The 17,561-nt window shown below is 43.7% G+C and overlaps 1 protein-coding gene across 1 annotated transcript; it reads right to left on the bottom strand.

The window, feature by feature from the left end:
- Positions 1 to 233: 233 nt before the first annotated feature.
- aadac (arylacetamide deacetylase) lies at positions 234 to 17,174 on the bottom strand. The gene is made up of 5 exons (XM_045724846.2): positions 16,913 to 17,174; positions 14,154 to 14,382; positions 10,096 to 10,165; positions 2,184 to 2,355; positions 234 to 2,022 (listed from the first exon to the last, which is right to left on the bottom strand). Exons 1-5 carry the CDS (start codon positions 17,051 to 17,053, stop codon positions 1,402 to 1,404), a joined length of 1,233 nt encoding a protein of 410 aa, XP_045580802.1. The 5' UTR covers positions 17,054 to 17,174; the 3' UTR covers positions 234 to 1,401.
- Positions 17,175 to 17,561: the final 387 nt, after the last annotated feature.

The following is a 17,561-nucleotide window of genomic DNA, read 5'->3' on the forward strand; positions in this document are numbered from 1 at the left end:
TCTGACCCCTTCTCTCGCTCTCTCACGCTGCCCCCTTCTCTCTCTCCCCATAACTGATCCTACAGGAAGTTCTCTATCTAGCCATAGCTCTCACTGTCTCTTACACACAAACAACTAGTTTGTTTTGGGTTAACTCATTCAAAAAGGTGCCATATTGAAAGTCACTGAGCTCTTCAGTACAGGCCATTTTACTGCCAATGTTTGTCTATGGAGATAGAATGGGAAGCAGACCATCAGGTGAGATCATTTTATTATGCATGTGTTCAATTCTCCGTATTTCACATGAAAAAACACAACACATGACAGTCATGATATTTACAAGGATTTGTAGGGTGAATACTGAAGCAAAATAAAATAGTATCTCAGATAAGATGTCTATATTATGTGTGCAAGTCATCAAGTCTGATTAATCCCATGATAAAGAACACAGCTTTGTTTCCCCAACAAGATTATTCTGTTACAGGAGGAGTGTCAGCTGGAGAACCAATAGGGAGACCATTAGCTCTGCAGCTCTAAGCTACTACTTTCAACTGCATTCAATTGACTGCAGCTCTGTTCAACCTCAATAACAGCTACATGCTCAGACTACAAATACTTCAAGCCTGACATGCTGTAGAGAGTTTACTTAACCCCTTGTCCTTCCCCTTTTCCCCTCGTGTTGGTCCTTCCATGTCACAGGGCAGGCAGATTGAGACAGAGGCAGACAGACAGAGAGAGAGAGAGAACGGTGGGAAGAGAAGTGAACAGGCTCAGTACACCTCACATGATCACTGAGCCTAACAGGCCTTTAGTGGATGAGAACAACTCAAGAAGACAACAATGTTCCTCCCTAGTAATCTAGACTGGTCCTCAACACTCTCGACTGGTCCACAAACAAACAATATATATCCATACTCACTCAATTCTGAAAGATGACACCAAACTACTATTTGTCCTCGTCTTTCTCCCTGTGACCTTAGGGGTGCTACCAAAAAAAATAATAATCTGCTAATAAAACACTCGGGCTATTATAGTGTCTACGATTCAGCTGCAGAACCAGATGGACATGTCCAAAATGAAATGTACACCACTTGGCTTCATCAAATGTCTTGTATCTGGCATCAGTTGGTCTGCCTCATGTTCCGCCTTATTGGTTTCCTTGGTGATTAGAAAATCCAGGCTAACCAGTTTTTGACTGGCATCTGGTATTGTTGTGGGGATGTAGTATCAGAGTGCAAAAAAATCCTTAGTAGGTGCCCTTTTTAATTACAAACAGACAGTGCTTTAGTTTTAAAAATAAAACAAAAGATGAGTAAAAACCAACAGAGACAAAAATGAAAGTACAGTAGCACATAACAGGGTGCTGGGTTGCTATGGGAAACAGGAATGAACATTGAAAGACCATAACTTTTCTTCTGTTGTCTACAAGTTATGCTGCAGCCATCTGATGAAGTTTTCCGTCATCGTGCGTCCAATCAGGAAGTCGGTTGGCCACACGGTGAACATGAGGGCGCCGTGGAAACCTCCGGCGTAGTGTTCGTGAGTCACCTCGACGCCGGCGCGACGCAGGCGCGTGGCATACATCACCCCGTCGTCCCGCAGCACGTCGTACTCACACGTCAGAATGTAGGCCTTAGGTAGCGAGCGTAAAACGGCATCCGGGACCAGCAGGGGCGAGGCCCGGGGGTCAGCGATGGAGCGCGATGGCCCGTCCGACCCCGCCCCTCCAGCCGCCAACGCCACGACCGGAGCGCTGTAGTTGTACTTCCCCCGGTAGGACTCTGGCAGGAAGGCACTCCAGTTGACGAATTTGAGCAGAGCAGCGGACTCTGGGCTGTTGTGAGTGTTGGTCATCATGGCTCTGAAGAAGGTCTTGTCGCTGGTGAAGTACTCGCTCCAGAAGCGCACCATTAGGGTGCGGGGCAGGATAGGCATGTTCTGGTTCTGCTGGTAGGACGGGGTATTGAGGTCCAGAGCCTGCAGCACAGGGTAGAGCAGGGCCTGGACCTTCAGCTGCTGCTGCTGTTCTGGATCATGCTGCAACTGGAGACACACACACACAGGAGCATTAGAACTAGTGGTCTGTACTGTACTGCACTGCAGCCTTGGATGGCTCCACCTAACCGCAGCTAAATATAGATCAAAACAGTGGATAGATAATACTGCTTTTAACACACACACACACACACACACACACAGCTAACCTGCTGGGACACGGCTGCAGCCAGGTTTCCCCCGGCGCTGTCCCCAGATACTGCGATGCGTAATGGGTCTACAGAGTACTGTGCCAGGACCACCCTCTGGAGGAAGTGCTTCACCACCCGGTACACATCTTCATAGGGGACAGGGAAATGGTGCTCGGGGGCCAGGCGGTACCTGGGCAGAAACAGGGGAGGGGTTAGATAGAATTCAGGTCATCTCACCTGAGAAACATATTCGTGTACCAGGTCAAAAGTTTTACAACACCTATAACACCTTTCTCCTATAGAGCTCCATTTTTATGGAATGGTCTGCCTACCAATGTGAGAGACGCAGACTCAGTCTCAACCTTTAAGTCTTTACTGAAGACTTATCTCTTCAGTAGGTCCTATGATTAAGTATAGTCTGGCCCAGGAGTGTGAAGGTGAACGGAAAGGCTGGAGCAACGAACCGCCCTTGCTGTCTCTGCCTTGCCGGTTCCCCTCTTTCCACTGGGATTCTCTGCCTCTAACCCTTTTACAGAGGCTGAGTCACTGGCCTACTGGTGTTCTTCCATGCCGTCCATGGGAGGGGTGCGTCACTTGAGTGGGTTGAGTCACTGACGTGGTCTTCCTGTCTGGGTTGGCGCCCCCCCCCCCTTGGGTTGTGCCATGGCGGAGATCGTTGTGGGCTATACTCGGCCTTGTCTTAGGACGGTAAGTTGGTGGTTGGAGACATCCCTCTAGTGGTGTGGGGGCTGTGCTTTGGCAAAGTGGGTGGGGTTATATCCTGCCTGTTTGGCCCTGTCCGGGGGTATCATCGGATGGGGCCACAGTGTCTTCTGATCCCTCCTGTCTCAGCCTCCAGTATTTATGCTGCAGTAGTTTATGTGTCGGGGGGCTAGGGTCAGTCTGTTACATCTGGAGTATTTCTCTTGTCTTATCCGGTGTCCTGTGTGTATTTAAATATGCTCTCTCTAATTCTCTTTCTCTCTTTCTGTCTTTCTCTCGGAGGACCTGAGCCCTAGGACCATGCCTCAGGACTACCTGGTATGATGACTCCTTGCTGTCCCCAGTCCACCTGGCCGTGCTGCTGCTCCAGTTTCAACTGTTCTGCCTGCGGCTATGGAACCCTGACCTGTTCACCGGACGTGCTTGTTGCACCCTCGACAACTACTATGATTATTATTATTTGACCATGCTGGTCATTTATGAACATTTTAACATTTTAACATTTTGACCATGTTCTGTTTTAATATCCACCCTGCACAGCCAGAAGAGGACTGGCCACCCCTCATAGCCTGGTTCCTCTCTAGGTTTCTTCCTAGGTTTTTGGCCTTTCTAGGGAGTTTTTCCTAGGGAGTTTTTCCTAGCCACCGTGCTTCTTTCACATGCTTTGCTTGCTGTTTGGGGTTTTAGGCTGGGTTTCTGTACAGCACTTTGAGAATATCAGCTGATGTACGAAGGGCTATATAAAAATAAATTTGATTTGATTACTCATTCAGGGGTTTATTTCTACTATTTTCTACATTGTAGAATAATAGTGAAGACATCAAAACTATGAAATAACACATATGGAATCATGCAGTAACCAAAAAAGTGTTAAACAAATATATTTTATATTTGAGATTCTTCAAAGTAGCCACCCTTTGCCTTGAAGACAGCTTTGCACACTCTTGGAATTCTCTCAACCAGATTCATGAGGTAGTCACCTGGAATGCATTTCAATTAACAAGCGTGCCTTGTTAAAAGTTCATTTGTGGAATTTATTTCCTTCTTAATGTGTTTGAGCCAATCAGCTGTGTTGTGACAACGTAGGGGTGGTATACAGAAGATAGCCCTATTTGGTAAAAGACCAAGTCTTTATTATGGCAAGAACAGCTCAAATAAGCAGAGAAATGACCATCCATTACTTTAAAGACAGGAAGACAATTTGGAAAATTTGAACGTTTCTTCAAGTGCAGTCACAAAAACCATCAAGCGCTATGATGAAACTGGCTCTCATGAGGACCGCCACAGGAATGGAAGACCCAGAGTTACCTCTGCTGCAGAGGATAAGTTCATTAAGAGAGTTACCAGCCTCAGAAATTGCAGCCCAAATACAGTGAGGGAAAAAAGTATTTGATCCCCTGCTGATTTTGTACGTTTGCCCAGTGACAAAGAAATGATCAGTCTATAATTTTAATGGTAGGTTTATTTGAACAGTGAGAGACAGAATAACAACACAAATATCCAGAAAAACGCATGTCAGAAATGTTATAAATTGATTTGCATTTTAATGAGGGAAATAAGTATTTGACCCCCTCTCAAATGAGAAAGATTTCTGGCTCCCAGGTGTCTTTTATACAGGTAACGAGCTGAGATTAGGAGCACACTCTTAAAGGGAGTGCTCCTAATCTCATCTTGTTACCTGTATAAAAGACACCTGTCCACAGAAGCAATCAATCAGATTCCAAACTCTCCACCATGGCCAAGACCAAAGAGCTCTCCAAGGATGTCAGGGACAAGATTGTAGACCTACACAAGGCTGGAATGGGCTACAAGACCATCGCCAAGCAGCTTGGTGAAAAGGTGACAGTTGGTGCGATTATTCGCAAATGGAAGAAACACAAAAGAACTGTCAATCTCCCTCGGCCTGGGGCTCCATGCAAGATCTCACCTCATGGAGATGCAATGATCATGAGAATGGTGAGGAATCAGCCCAGAACTACACGGGAGGATCTTGTCAATGATCTCAAGGCAGCTGGGACCATAGTCACCAAGAAAACAATTGGTAACACACTACGCCATGAAGGACTGAAATCCTGCAGCGCCCGCAAGGTCCCCCTGCTCAAGAAAGCACATATACATGCCCGTCTGAAGTTTGCCAATGAACATCTGAATGATTCAGAGGACAACTGGGTGAAAGTGTTGTGGTCAGATAAGACCAAAATGGAGCTCTTTAACAACTCAACTCGCCGTGTTTGGAGGAGGAGGAATGCTGCCTATGACCCCAAGAACAGCATCCCCACCATCAAACATGGAGGTGGAAACATTATGCTTTGGGGGTGTTTTTCTGCTAAGGGGACAGGACAACTTCACCGCATCAAAGGGACAATGGACGGGGCCATGTACCATCAAATCTTGGGTGAGAACCTCCTTCCCTCAGCCAGGGCATTGAAAATGGGTCGTGGATGGGTATTCCAGCATGACAATGACCCAAAACACACGGCCAAGGCAACAAAGGAGTGGCTCAAGAAGAAGCACATTAACCTGTTGGGTCTAGGGGGCAGCATTTGCACGTCTGGATAAAAAAAATGTACCCGATTTAATCTGGTTACTAATCCTACCCAGTAACTAGAATATGCATATACTTATTATATATGGATAGAAAACACTCTAAAGTTTCCAAAACTGTTTGAATGGTGTCTGTGAGTATAACAGAACTCATTTGGCAGGCAAAACCCTGAGACATTTTCTGACAGGAAGTGGATACCTGATGTGTTGTATTGACTTTAAACCTATCCCATTGAAAAACACAGGGGTTTAGGAATATTTTGGCACTTCCTATTGCTTCCACTAGATGTCACCAGCCTTTACAAAGTGTTTTGAGTCTTCTGGAGGGAGATCTGACCGAACAAGAGCCATGGAACGGTGATGTCCCATTAGACACCTGGCGCGCTACTTCATGTTGGGTACCCTCGTTCCAATACGTTATAAAAGGCTATGCATTCGTCCACCTTGAATATTATTCATGTTCTGGTTAAAAAAGGCCCTAATGATTTATGCTATACAACGTTTGACATGTTTGAACGAACGGAAATATATTTTTTCCCCTCGTTCATGACGAGAAGTCCGGCTGGCTTACATCATGTGCTAACGAGACGGAGATTTTTGGACATAAATGATGAGCTTTTTTGAACAAAACTACATTCGTTATGGACCTGTGATACCTGGAAGTGACATCTGATGAAGAGAATCAAAGGTAATGGATTATTTACATAGTATTTTCGATTTTAGATCTCCCCAACATGACGTCTAGTCTGTATCGCAACGCGTATTTTTCTGGGCACAGTGCTCAGATTATTGCAAAGTGTGATTTCCCAGTAAGGTTATTTTTAAATCTGGCAAGTTGATTGCGTTCAAAAGATGTAAATCTATAATTCTTTAAATGACAATATAATATTTTACCAATGTTTTCTAATTTTAATTATTTAATTTGTGACGCTGACTTGACTGCCGGTTATTGGAGGGAAACGATTTCCTCAACATCAATGCCATAGTAAAACGCTGTTTTTGTATATAAATATGAACTTGATAGAACTAAAAATGCATGCATTGTCTAACATAATGTCCTAGGAGTGTCATCTGATGGAGATTGTAAAAGGTTAGTGTATCATTTTAGCTGGTTTTATGGTTTTGGTGACCCTGTCTTTGACTTGACAAAACATTACACACAACTCTTGTAAATGTACTGTCCTAACATACTCTAAATTTATGCTTTCGCCGTAAAACCTTTTTGAAATCGTAAAACGTGGTTAGATTAACCTGTTGGGTCTAGGGGGCAGCATTTGCACGTCTGGATAAAAAAAATGTACCCGATTTAATCTGGTTACTAATCCTACCCAGTAACTAGAATATGCATATACTTATTATATATGGATAGAAAACACTCTAAAGTTTCCAAAACTGTTTGAATGGTGTCTGTGAGTATAACAGAACTCATTTGGCAGGCAAAACCCTGAGACATTTTCTGACAGGAAGTGGATACCTGATGTGTTGTATTGATTTTAAACCTATCCCATTGAAAAACACAGGGGTTTAGGAATATTTTGGCACTTCCTATTGCTTCCACTAGATGTCACCAGCCTTTACAAAGTGTTTTGAGTCTTCTGGAGGGAGATCTGACCGAACAAGAGCCATGGAACGGTGATGTCCCATTAGACACCTGGCGCGCTACTTCATGTTGGGTACCCTCGTTCCAATACGTTATAAAAGGCTATGCATTCGTCCACCTTGAATATTATTCATGTTCTGGTTAAAAAAGGCCCTAATGATTTATGCTATACAACGTTTGACATGTTTGAACGAACGGAAATATATTTTTTCCCCTCGTTCATGACGAGAAGTCCGGCTGGCTTACATCATGTGCTAACGAGACGGAGATTTTTGGACATAAATGATGAGCTTTTTTGAACAAAACTACATTCGTTATGGACCTGTGATACCTGGAAGTGACATCTGATGAAGAGAATCAAAGGTAATGGATTATTTACATAGTATTTTCGATTTTAGATCTCCCCAACATGACGTCTAGTCTGTATCGCAACGCGTATTTTTCTGGGCACAGTGCTCAGATTATTGCAAAGTGTGATTTCCCAGTAAGGTTATTTTTAAATCTGGCAAGTTGATTGCGTTCAAAAGATGTAAATCTATAATTCTTTAAATGACAATATAATATTTTACCAATGTTTTCTAATTTTAATTATTTAATTTGTGACGCTGACTTGACTGCCGGTTATTGGAGGGAAACGATTTCCTCAACATCAATGCCATAGTAAAACGCTGTTTTTGTATATAAATATGAACTTGATAGAACTAAAAATGCATGCATTGTCTAACATAATGTCCTAGGAGTGTCATCTGATGGAGATTGTAAAAGGTTAGTGTATCATTTTAGCTGGTTTTATGGTTTTGGTGACCCTGTCTTTGACTTGACAAAACATTACACACAACTCTTGTAAATGTACTGTCCTAACATACTCTAAATTTATGCTTTCGCCGTAAAACCTTTTTGAAATCGTAAAACGTGGTTAGATTAAGGAGATGTTTATCTTTCAAATGGTGTAACATAGTTGTATTTTTGAAAAATTTGAATTTTGACATTTATTTGGATTCAAATTTGCCGCTCTTGAAATGCACCTGCTGTTGATGGAGTGCACCACAGGTGGCACGCTAGCGTCCCACCTAGCCCCAAGAGGTTAAGGAGATGTTTATCTTTCAAATGGTGTAACATAGTTGTATTTTTGAAAAATTTGAATTTTGACATTTATTTGGATTCAAATTTGCCGCTCTTGAAATGCACCTGCTGTTGATGGAGTGCACCACAGGTGGCACGCTAGCGTCCCACCTAGCCCCAAGAGGTTAAGATGCTGGAGTGGCCTAGCCAGTCTCCAGACCTTAATCCCATAGAAAATCTGTGGAGGGAGCTGAAGGTTCGAGTTGCCAAACGTCAGCCTCGAAACCTTAATGACTTGGAGAAGATCTGCAAAGAGGAGTGGGACAAAATCCCTCCTGAGATGTGCGTAAACCTGGTGGCCAACTACAAGAAACAGCTGACCTCTGATTGCCAACAAGGGTTTTGCCGCCATGTACTAAGTCATGTTTTGCAGAGGGGTCAAATACTTATTTCCCTCATTAAAATGCAAATCATTTTATAACATTTCTGACATGCGTTTTTCTGGATTTTTGTTGTTATTCTGTCTCTCACTGTTCAAATAAACCTACCATTAAAATTATAGACTGATCATTTCTTTGTCAGTGGGCAAACAGACAAAATCAGCAGGGGATCAAATACTTTTTTCCCTCACTATAAATGCTTCAGAGTTAAAGTAACAGACACATCAACATCAACTGTTCAGAAGAGACTGTGTGAATCAGGCCATCCTGGTTGAATTGCTGCAAAGAAACCACTACAGAAGTACCAATAAGAAGAAGAGACTTGCTTGGGCAAAGAAACACGAGCAATGGACATTAGACCAACCTCCTCATCCTGTATAATCTATATACTGTATAGGACCAAAGGCTAGCTGATTCAAGAGCATTGCTTTTTATTAGATGGTTTGGAGATAAGACAAGTCATATAATGACACTGTATAATAAAGTCATATAATTCAGCCCATGAACACATGAAGCAGTTTGGAGAATAAAACATTTTAGCATTGGAATGTTGTTGACAGGAATTTGGCTGGCAGTCTGCACACCCACACTCTCTCGCTCTCACTCACCCTTAGTACTACTGTACACACCCACAGGAATTTAGCGGGAAGGAATCTAATGCTGTGATTAAGGAAGAGCCAATTCACTCTCTCACCCAGCTGCTTATTACCAGTACTGGCAACACGTGAGAGAGCGAGAAGGGCGAGCGAGCGAGAGGGGCGAGCGCAGGGCGAGCGAGAGGTGGGGGCGAGCGCAGAGCGAGAGAGGGGGGGGGGGCGAGCGCAGACGGGCGAGCGGAGAGGGGCGAGAGCAGAGAGCGAGAGGAGCGCGAGAGAGAAGAGGGCGCGCGAGCGAGAAGAGGGCGCGCGAGCGAGAAGAGGGCGCGCGAGCGAGAAGAGGGCGCGCGAGCGAGAAGAGGGTCAGCCCTCTTCTCGCTCTCACTGGCGGAGGGGGGGCCCGGCGAGAGAGAGGAGGGGGGGCCCGCGAGAGCGAGGAGGGGGGGCCCGCGAGAGCGAGGAGGGGGGGCCCGCGAGAGCGAGGAGGGGGGGCCCGCGAGAGCGGCGAGGAGGGCCCGCGAGAGCGGCGAGGAGGGCCCGCGAGAGCGGCGAGGAGGGCCCGCGAGAGCGAGGAGGGCCCGCGAGAGCGAGGAGGGCCCGCGAGAGCGAGGAGGGAGCGAGCAGAGCGTGAGAGAGCAGAGCGTGAGAGAGCAGAGCGCGAGAGAGCAGAGCGCGAGAGAGCAGAGCGCGAGAGAGCAGAGCGCGAGAGAGCAGAGCGCGAGAGAGCAGAGCGCGAGAGAGGGCATGAAAGAGAGAGAAAGGGAGAGAGAGATGGTGAAAGGTAGAGAGAGTGTGTGTGTGTGTGTATTTATGTCTTCCAAAATCAAACGAGCTGCCTTTTCAATATTTCACCAAACATAAACAAGCAGATGTTTATCTTCGGCCTATCTGAGCTTTCACAGCAGCCTGTTAGATAAGCTATTTAACATAACACCAGCTGTATGTCAGATACAAGATATACTCACTCTACAGACACGACCACAGAGTTAAGATCCATGACCATCTGCCTAGCCAGGAGGTCGTATGGTCCCATTCCTGCACACAGAGAGGAGAGCAGAGAGCCATCAGAGACTAGATCTAATATTATATTAGAGCATCAACAGCTGCAAAGTACTCAATAGTATGTTGAGCATCTCATTCTCAATACTCCTGTAGTCCTGGAAAGTAACACACACACAGCAGATTCCAGGCACAACATGACACTTGTCAAAATGATTGCCTTTGGTTACCGGGGGGTTACCACGGTCTCTGTGCTGGACAGCTTAAACAGAGCTAATGTTTCTCAGGAGACATGGAGGGTGAACAGAATGTGAATTAATTCTATAGTAAACTGTAGAATACTATACTACATACTACAGTTTGACCGGCATGGCCGATTAATTAGGGCCGATTTCAAGTTTTCATAACAAAATTGGTAATCAGCATTTTTGGACGCCGATTACATTGCATTCCATGAGTAGACTGCGTGGCAGGCTGACCACCTGTTACGCGAGTGCAGCAAGGAGCCAAGATAAGTTTCTAGCTAGCGTAACAGTATAGCTTCTATCTCTCTCCTCGCCCCTACCTGGGCTCGAACCAGGGACCCTCTGCACACATCGACAACATCCACCCTCGAAGCATCGTTACCCATCGCTCCACAAAAGCCGCGGGGAACAACTACTTCAAGGTCTCAGAGCGAGTGACGTCACCGATTGAAACGCTATTAGCGCGCACCACAGCTAACTAGCTAGCCATTTCACATTGGTTACACTGGCATTAAACTTATCTTATAAAAACAATCCATCTTTACATAATCACTAGTTAACTACACATGCTTGATGATATTACTCAGTTAACTAGCTTGTCCTGCCTTGCATATAATCAATGCGGTGCCTGTTAATTTCTCATTGAATCACAGCCTACTTCCCTAAACTGGGGGATGATTTAACAAAAGCACATTCGTGAAAAAAAGCACAATCGTTGCACGACTGTACCTAACCATAAACGTCAATGCCTTTCTTAAAATCAACACACAAGTATATTTTTTTAAACCTGCATATTTTGTTATAATAAATGTATGTTAGCAGGTAATATTAACTAGGGAAATTGTGTCACTTATCTTGAGTTCATTGCTGGCAGAGTCAGGGTATTTGCAACAGTTTGGGCCGCCTGGCTCGTTGCAAACTAATTTTCCAGAATTTTATATAATTTTGAAAGTTGTGCAATGTAACAGCAATATTTAGACTTATGGATGCCATCCGTTCCATAAAATACGAAACGTTTCCGTATTTCACTGAAAGAATAAACGTTTTGTTTTTGAAATGATCGTTTCCAGATTTGACCATTTTAATGACCAAAAGCTGGTATTTCTGTGTTTATTATTTTATAATGAACTCTATGATTTGATAGAGCAGTCTGACTGAGTGGTGGTAGGCAGCAGCAGGCTCGTAAGCATTCATTCAAACTTTACTGCGTTTGCCAGCAGCTCTTAGCAATGCTTGATTCACAGAGCTGTTCATGACTTCAAGCCTATCAACTCCTGAGATTAGGCTGGCAATACTAAAGTGCCTATTAGAACATCCAACAGTCAAAGGTACAGTTGAAGTCGGAAGTTTACATACACTTAGGTTGGAGTTATTAAAACTTGGTTTTTCAACCACTCCACAAATTTCTTGTTAACAAACTATAGTTTTGGCAAGACGGTTAGGACATCTACTTTGTGCATGACAAGTAATTTTTCCAACAATTGTTTATAGACAGATTATTTCACAGATAACTCACTGTATCACAATTCCAGTGGGTCAGAAGTTTAAATACACTAAGTTGACTGTGCCTTTAAACAGCTTGGAAAATTCCAGAAAATGATGTCATGGCTTTAGAAGCTTCTGATAGGCTGATTGACGTCAATTGAAGGTGTACTTGTGGATGTATTTCAAGGCCTACCTTCAAACTCAGTCCCTCTTTGCTTGACATCATGGGAAAATCAAAAGAAATCAGCCAAGACCTCAGAAAAAAAAGTGTAGACCTCCACAAGTTTGGTTCATCCTTGGGAGCAATTTCCAAATGCCTGAAGGTACCACGTTCATCTGTACAAACAATAGTACGCAAGTATAAACACCATGGGACCACATAGCCGTCATACAGCTCAGGAAGGAGAAGCGTTCTGTCTCCTAGAGATGAACGTACTTTGGTGTGAAAAGTGCAAATCAATCCCAGAACAGCAGCAATGGACCTTGTGAAGATGCTGGAGGAAACAGGTACAAAAGTATCTATATCCACAGTAAAACTAGTCCTATATCGACATAACCTGAAAGGCCGTTCAGCAAGGAAGATGCCACTGCTCAAAAACCGCCATTAAAAAGCCAGACTACGGTTTGCAACTGCACATGGGGACAAAGATGGTACTTTTTGGAGAATTGTCCTCTGGTCTGATGAAACAAAAATAGAACTGTTTGGCCATAATGACCATTGTTATGTTTGGAGGAAAAAAGGGGGAGGCTTGCAAGCCGAAGAACACCATCCCAACCGTGAAGCACGGGGGTGGCAGCATCATGTTGTAGGGGTGCTTTGCTGCAGGAGGGACTGGTGCACATCACAAAATAGATGGCATCATGAGGAATGAAAATGATGTGGATATATTGAAGCAACATCAACACATCAGTCAGGAAGTTAAAGCTCGGTCGCAAATGGGTCTTCCAAATGGACAATGACCGCAAGCATACTTCCAAAGTTGTGGCAAAATGGCTTAAGGACAACAAAGTCAAGGTATTGGAGTGGCCATCACAAAGCCCCGACCTCAATCCTATAGAAATTTTGTGGGCAGAACTGAAAAAGCATGGGCGAGCAAGGAGGCCTACAAACCTGACTCAGTTATACCAGCTCTGTCAGGAGGAATGGGCCAAAATTCACCCAACTTATTGTTGGAAGCTTGCGGAAGGCTACCCAAAACGTTTGACCCAAGTTAAACAATTTAAAAGGCAATGCTACCAAATACTAATTGAGAGTATGTAAACTTCTGACCCACTGGGAATGTGATGAAATAAATAAAAGCTGAAATAAATCATTCTCTCTACTATTATTCTGACATGTCACATTCTTAAAATAAAGTGGTGATCCTAACTGACCTAAAACAGGGAATTTTTACCAGGATTAAATGTCAGAAATGGTGAAAAACTGAGTTTAAATGTATTTGGCTAAGGTGCATGTAAACTTCTGACATCAACTGTATATGAAATACAAATGGTAGAGAGAGAAATAGTCGATGCGTCATAATTCCTATAATAACTACAACCTAAAACTTCTTAACTGGGAATATTGAACCACCAGCTTTCATATGTTCTCATGTTCTGAGCAAGGAACTTAAACGTTAGCTTTCTTACATGGCACATATTTCACTTTTACTTTCTTCTCCAACACTTTGTTTTTGCATTATTTAAACCAAATTGAACATGTTTTATTATTTATTCGAGACTAAATAGATTTTATTTATGTATTATATTAAGTTAAAATATAAGTGTTCATTGTTCATTCAGTATTGTTGTAATTGTCATTATTACAAATATTTAAAAAATTAGATAATAATTCAGCTGATTAATCGGTATCAGCTTTTTTGGTCCTCCAATAATCGGTATCGGCGTTGAAAAATCATAATCGGTCGACCTCTACTACACATTGTTGTATCGCTCAATCATGTCTAGTACTTACTATAGAATATTGTAGTATACAGTAGAATACTATAGTAAATACTACAGTAATATCCGCAAAAACATCACAGTCCGTAAAAACACTACCTTTTTGGACTATCGTAAATACTAGAGTATTACATTGGCATATACCCTGCCCATTCCCCTCCCCCATATCGCTGGGGCCTCTGGTTCTTTCTTGGCTCGATTCCCAGTGCCGACATTCAGCCCACTGAACCTCTCTGACATTACATTATGCTGGTTGGATTCCAACATCCTTTTGCCATTCAATGCACCTTTAATTTCCTCCCTTGATCGACACAACCTGTGATCACAAATAAACATGTAAATGCGCTACTCACTAGCGCTGCCCAGGCACCATCCTCCTCCGTGCAGGTATATGACTGCTCTCCTCAGCTCAGTGTCACCGCCCTGCAGTTTGGGCTGGTACACCACCACCTCCACCCCATCAAACAGCTCCTCTGTAACGTGCACACCTTGGTCTGACACGGGCACCACCCGCTCAGCGAACGTGATGAACATCATCACCCCCATGTAGTCCTTCAACCCCAGCAGCTCACTGAAGTCTGCCTAAAGAGAGAGAGATGAAGAGGAATGTTGGAGCAGAGAAATAGAGAGAGAGAGAGAGAGAGAGAGGCAGGGATAGAAGGGAAGAGAGAGATGAAAAGCAGAGAAGCAGAGAGAAAGAGGTGGGTGGGGAGAGAAGGGAAGAGACAGAAGAGAGAAGGGAAGAGACAGAAGAGAGAAGGGAAGAGAAGGGAAGAGACAGAGAAGGGAAGAGACAGAGAAGGGAAGAGACAGAGAAGGGAAGAGAGACGGGGAAGGGAAGAGAGACGGGGAAGGGAAGAGAGACGGGGAAGGGAAGAGAGACGGGAAGGGAAGAGAGACGGGAAGGGAAGAGAGACGGGAAGGGAAGAGAGACGGGAAGGGAAGAGAGACGGGAAGGGAAGAGAGACGGGAAGGGAAGAGAGACGGGAAGGGAAGAGAGACGGGAAGGGAAGAGAGACGGGAAGGGAAGAGAGACGGGAAGGGAAGAGAGACGGGAAGGGAAGAGAGACGGGAAGGGAAGAGAGACGGGAAGGGAAGAGAGACGGGGAAGGGAAGAGAGACGGGGAAGGGAAGAGAGACGGGGAAGGGAAGAGAGACGGGGAAGGGAAGAGACGGGGAAGGGAAGAGACGGGGAAGGGAAGAGACGGGGAAGGGAAGAGACGGGGAAGGGAAGAGACGGGGAAGGGAAGAGACGGGAAGAGACGGGAAGAGAGACGGGAAGGGAAGAGAGACGGGAAGGGAAGAGAGACGGGAAGGGAAGAGAGACGGGAAGGGAAGAGAGACGGGAAGGGAAGAGAGACGGGAAGGGAAGAGAGACGGGAAGAGAGAAGGGAAGAGAGAAGAGAAGAGACAGAAGAGAGAAGGGAAGAGACAGAAGAGAAGAGACAGAAGAGAAGGAAAGAGACAGAAGGAAAGAGACAGAAGAGAGAAGGAAAGAGACAGAAGAGAGAAGGAAAGAGACAGAAGAGAGAAGGAAAGAGACAGAAGAGAGAAGGAAAGAGACAGAAGAGAGAAGGAAAGAGACAGAAGAGAAGGAAAGAGACAGAAGAGAAGGAAAGAGACAGAAGAGAGAAGGAAAGAGACAGAAGAGAGAAGGAAAGAGACAGAAGAGAGAAGGAAAGAGACAGAAGAGAGAAGGAAAGAGACAGAAGAGAAGGAAAGAGACAGAAGAGAAGGAAAGAGACAGAAGAGAAGGAAAGAGACAGAAGAGAAGGAAAGAGACAGAAGAGAAGGAAAGAGAGAAAGATATATGGATAAATATAAATAAATAAAATAAATCTTAGTTTCAAATCTGAGGGAATCAGATGTTCATTAACTGCAATAAAACAAGAGAGGAACAAGTAGGGGAGTAAAGGGCTTTCCCCTGAGTCATGTGAGCTTCAGAGGGGATCTACAGTAGAGGCCGTCTACCAGAGGGGATCTACAGTAGAGGCCGTCTACCAGAGGGGATCTACAGTAGAGGCCGTCTACCAGAGGGGATCTACAGTAGAGGCCGTCTACCAGAGGGGATCTACAGTAGAGGCCGTCTACCAGAGGGGATCTACAGTAGAGGCCGTCTACCAGAGGGGATCTACAGTCCTGTTGTTATTTAAAGACTATGCGTGCCATGCAACATGTCAGTAAAGGCTCCTTCCTTGCTCTTGGACAGAGACAAGCATGAGCATGGATAATGCAATTGTAAAAATGTTATATAAAATCGCTGACTGAATACCAGGAGAAGTTCACCCCTTGACCCTCATAATCAAAATGCATTTGTTTCACTCAACCCGGGACAGAGTGAAAGACTGTCTGCTTAATAACCGATTTATACTGTATGTTAATTTGGAGAGAATATTTCAGTTGATTCTTCTGGACAACATTTTTATCTGGACCCAGTTCAATGAGGATATTGATTCTTTTTTTCTCCAAATAATAATAATAATAATAATAATAATAAGAATACTAAGAAGAATAAGAAATAATCTAGTCAGGGGGGAATTCAGTCTAATTTAACCACTTTTCTCTGTATAATATATGTTATAATTTGAAATAAATACTTTGAAAAATGTGTAAATATATATGATCTATAATCGATAAACATCTCTAGTGTCATGCTGGGATATAAACAGTCGTCTAATCTGGTGTTCCTCCGTTCATAAAGCATCGATTTTCTTTATTAGGGTCTATAATTAGAACAGGTGAGCAGGACTACAATACCTGGATTACCGTCTAATATAATCTGGTGTGACTGTCATTCAGCATGTCTGCATGTACCCAACAACCTCAGCGGAATCCATTTACTACGCTACTAACTAGGCTGTGTACCGTGCCAAAGGACTGGCCAATAATTTCCTTCCAGTCAAACATCATAAAAACATTGTTGATTTATATAAATGTGTTTTACGCATGACTCCCACGCACATCGGAGAAGCGTAACTTTGAGTATGATTCCTCTTTGATAGTAAAATCACAATATTAAAAACACATCAACAGAATAAATCAGCCTCATATATTTTCTGAATCAAAAACGAATATAATAGGTCATTGTTAATCAATTCAAAGTACATTTTACCAGGTGGCTGAGACTTCTGAAGAAGCAGTCGGTCAACATGAGTTTCCATCTCTCCTCTATCTCGTCTGGAATGGGCTGGTAAACATAATAAGCTGTGAACGCTCCTAAAGACAGGAGTAAAAATATGCCTTTCAACCGCATTTTACGAGTCCCCAGCTATTGATGGAAGGGTGCAGAAAGAAACTGTGTCAGTTTTGCTTATTAACAAGTCACTTCAATCCGAACACAGTGTAATATCGTACTCATTATGGAACTGAGCCAGCCAGATATGAAAGCACGTGTTAAGAGTTATCTGATCTTTATAAGCGAGCATGACGTATGGAAGGCCAAGAGGTTCAAATCGTCTCACCCGGAACACGTCTTGTAATTATAATTTTTCACTTGTTTTTTTTTCAAGTATCAAATGTAATTTACTGTACGTGATTTTTTTCACCTGTTCAGTGTGTGTTTACAGGTGATTTCAACACTTGTTATGGTCATTTTTACACACGTTCATTCCACCTGTTCAGTGTGTGTTGACAGGTGATTAGAACGCTTGTTATGGTCATTTTTACCCTCGTTCATTACACCTGTACAGCCTATTGGGTAAGGAATGGCGTTGTTGTAGTTGTTTTTGCATTTATTTAGTAGCTAACGTGACATGTTGTGT

Source organism: Salmo salar, chromosome 09, assembly GCF_965601325.2.
Source record: "Salmo salar chromosome 09, fSalSal1, whole genome shotgun sequence".
Taxonomy (NCBI): domain Eukaryota; kingdom Metazoa; phylum Chordata; class Actinopteri; order Salmoniformes; family Salmonidae; genus Salmo; species Salmo salar.

Bases quoted from the DNA above. Each gene is read 5' to 3' on its own strand.
- aadac (XM_045724846.2), bottom strand. From the start codon at position 17,053: ATGCGGTTGAAAGGCATATTTTTACTCCTGTCTTTAGGAGCGTTCACA. The intron at 10,166-14,153 runs GTGAGTAGCGCA...CTCTGTGTGCAG, and splicing joins ATGGTGCCTGGGCAGCGCTA to GAATGGGACCATACGACCTC. The intron at 2,023-2,183 runs GTTAGCTGTGTG...GTGTGTCTCCAG, and splicing joins CTGCAGCCGTGTCCCAGCAG to TTGCAGCATGATCCAGAACA.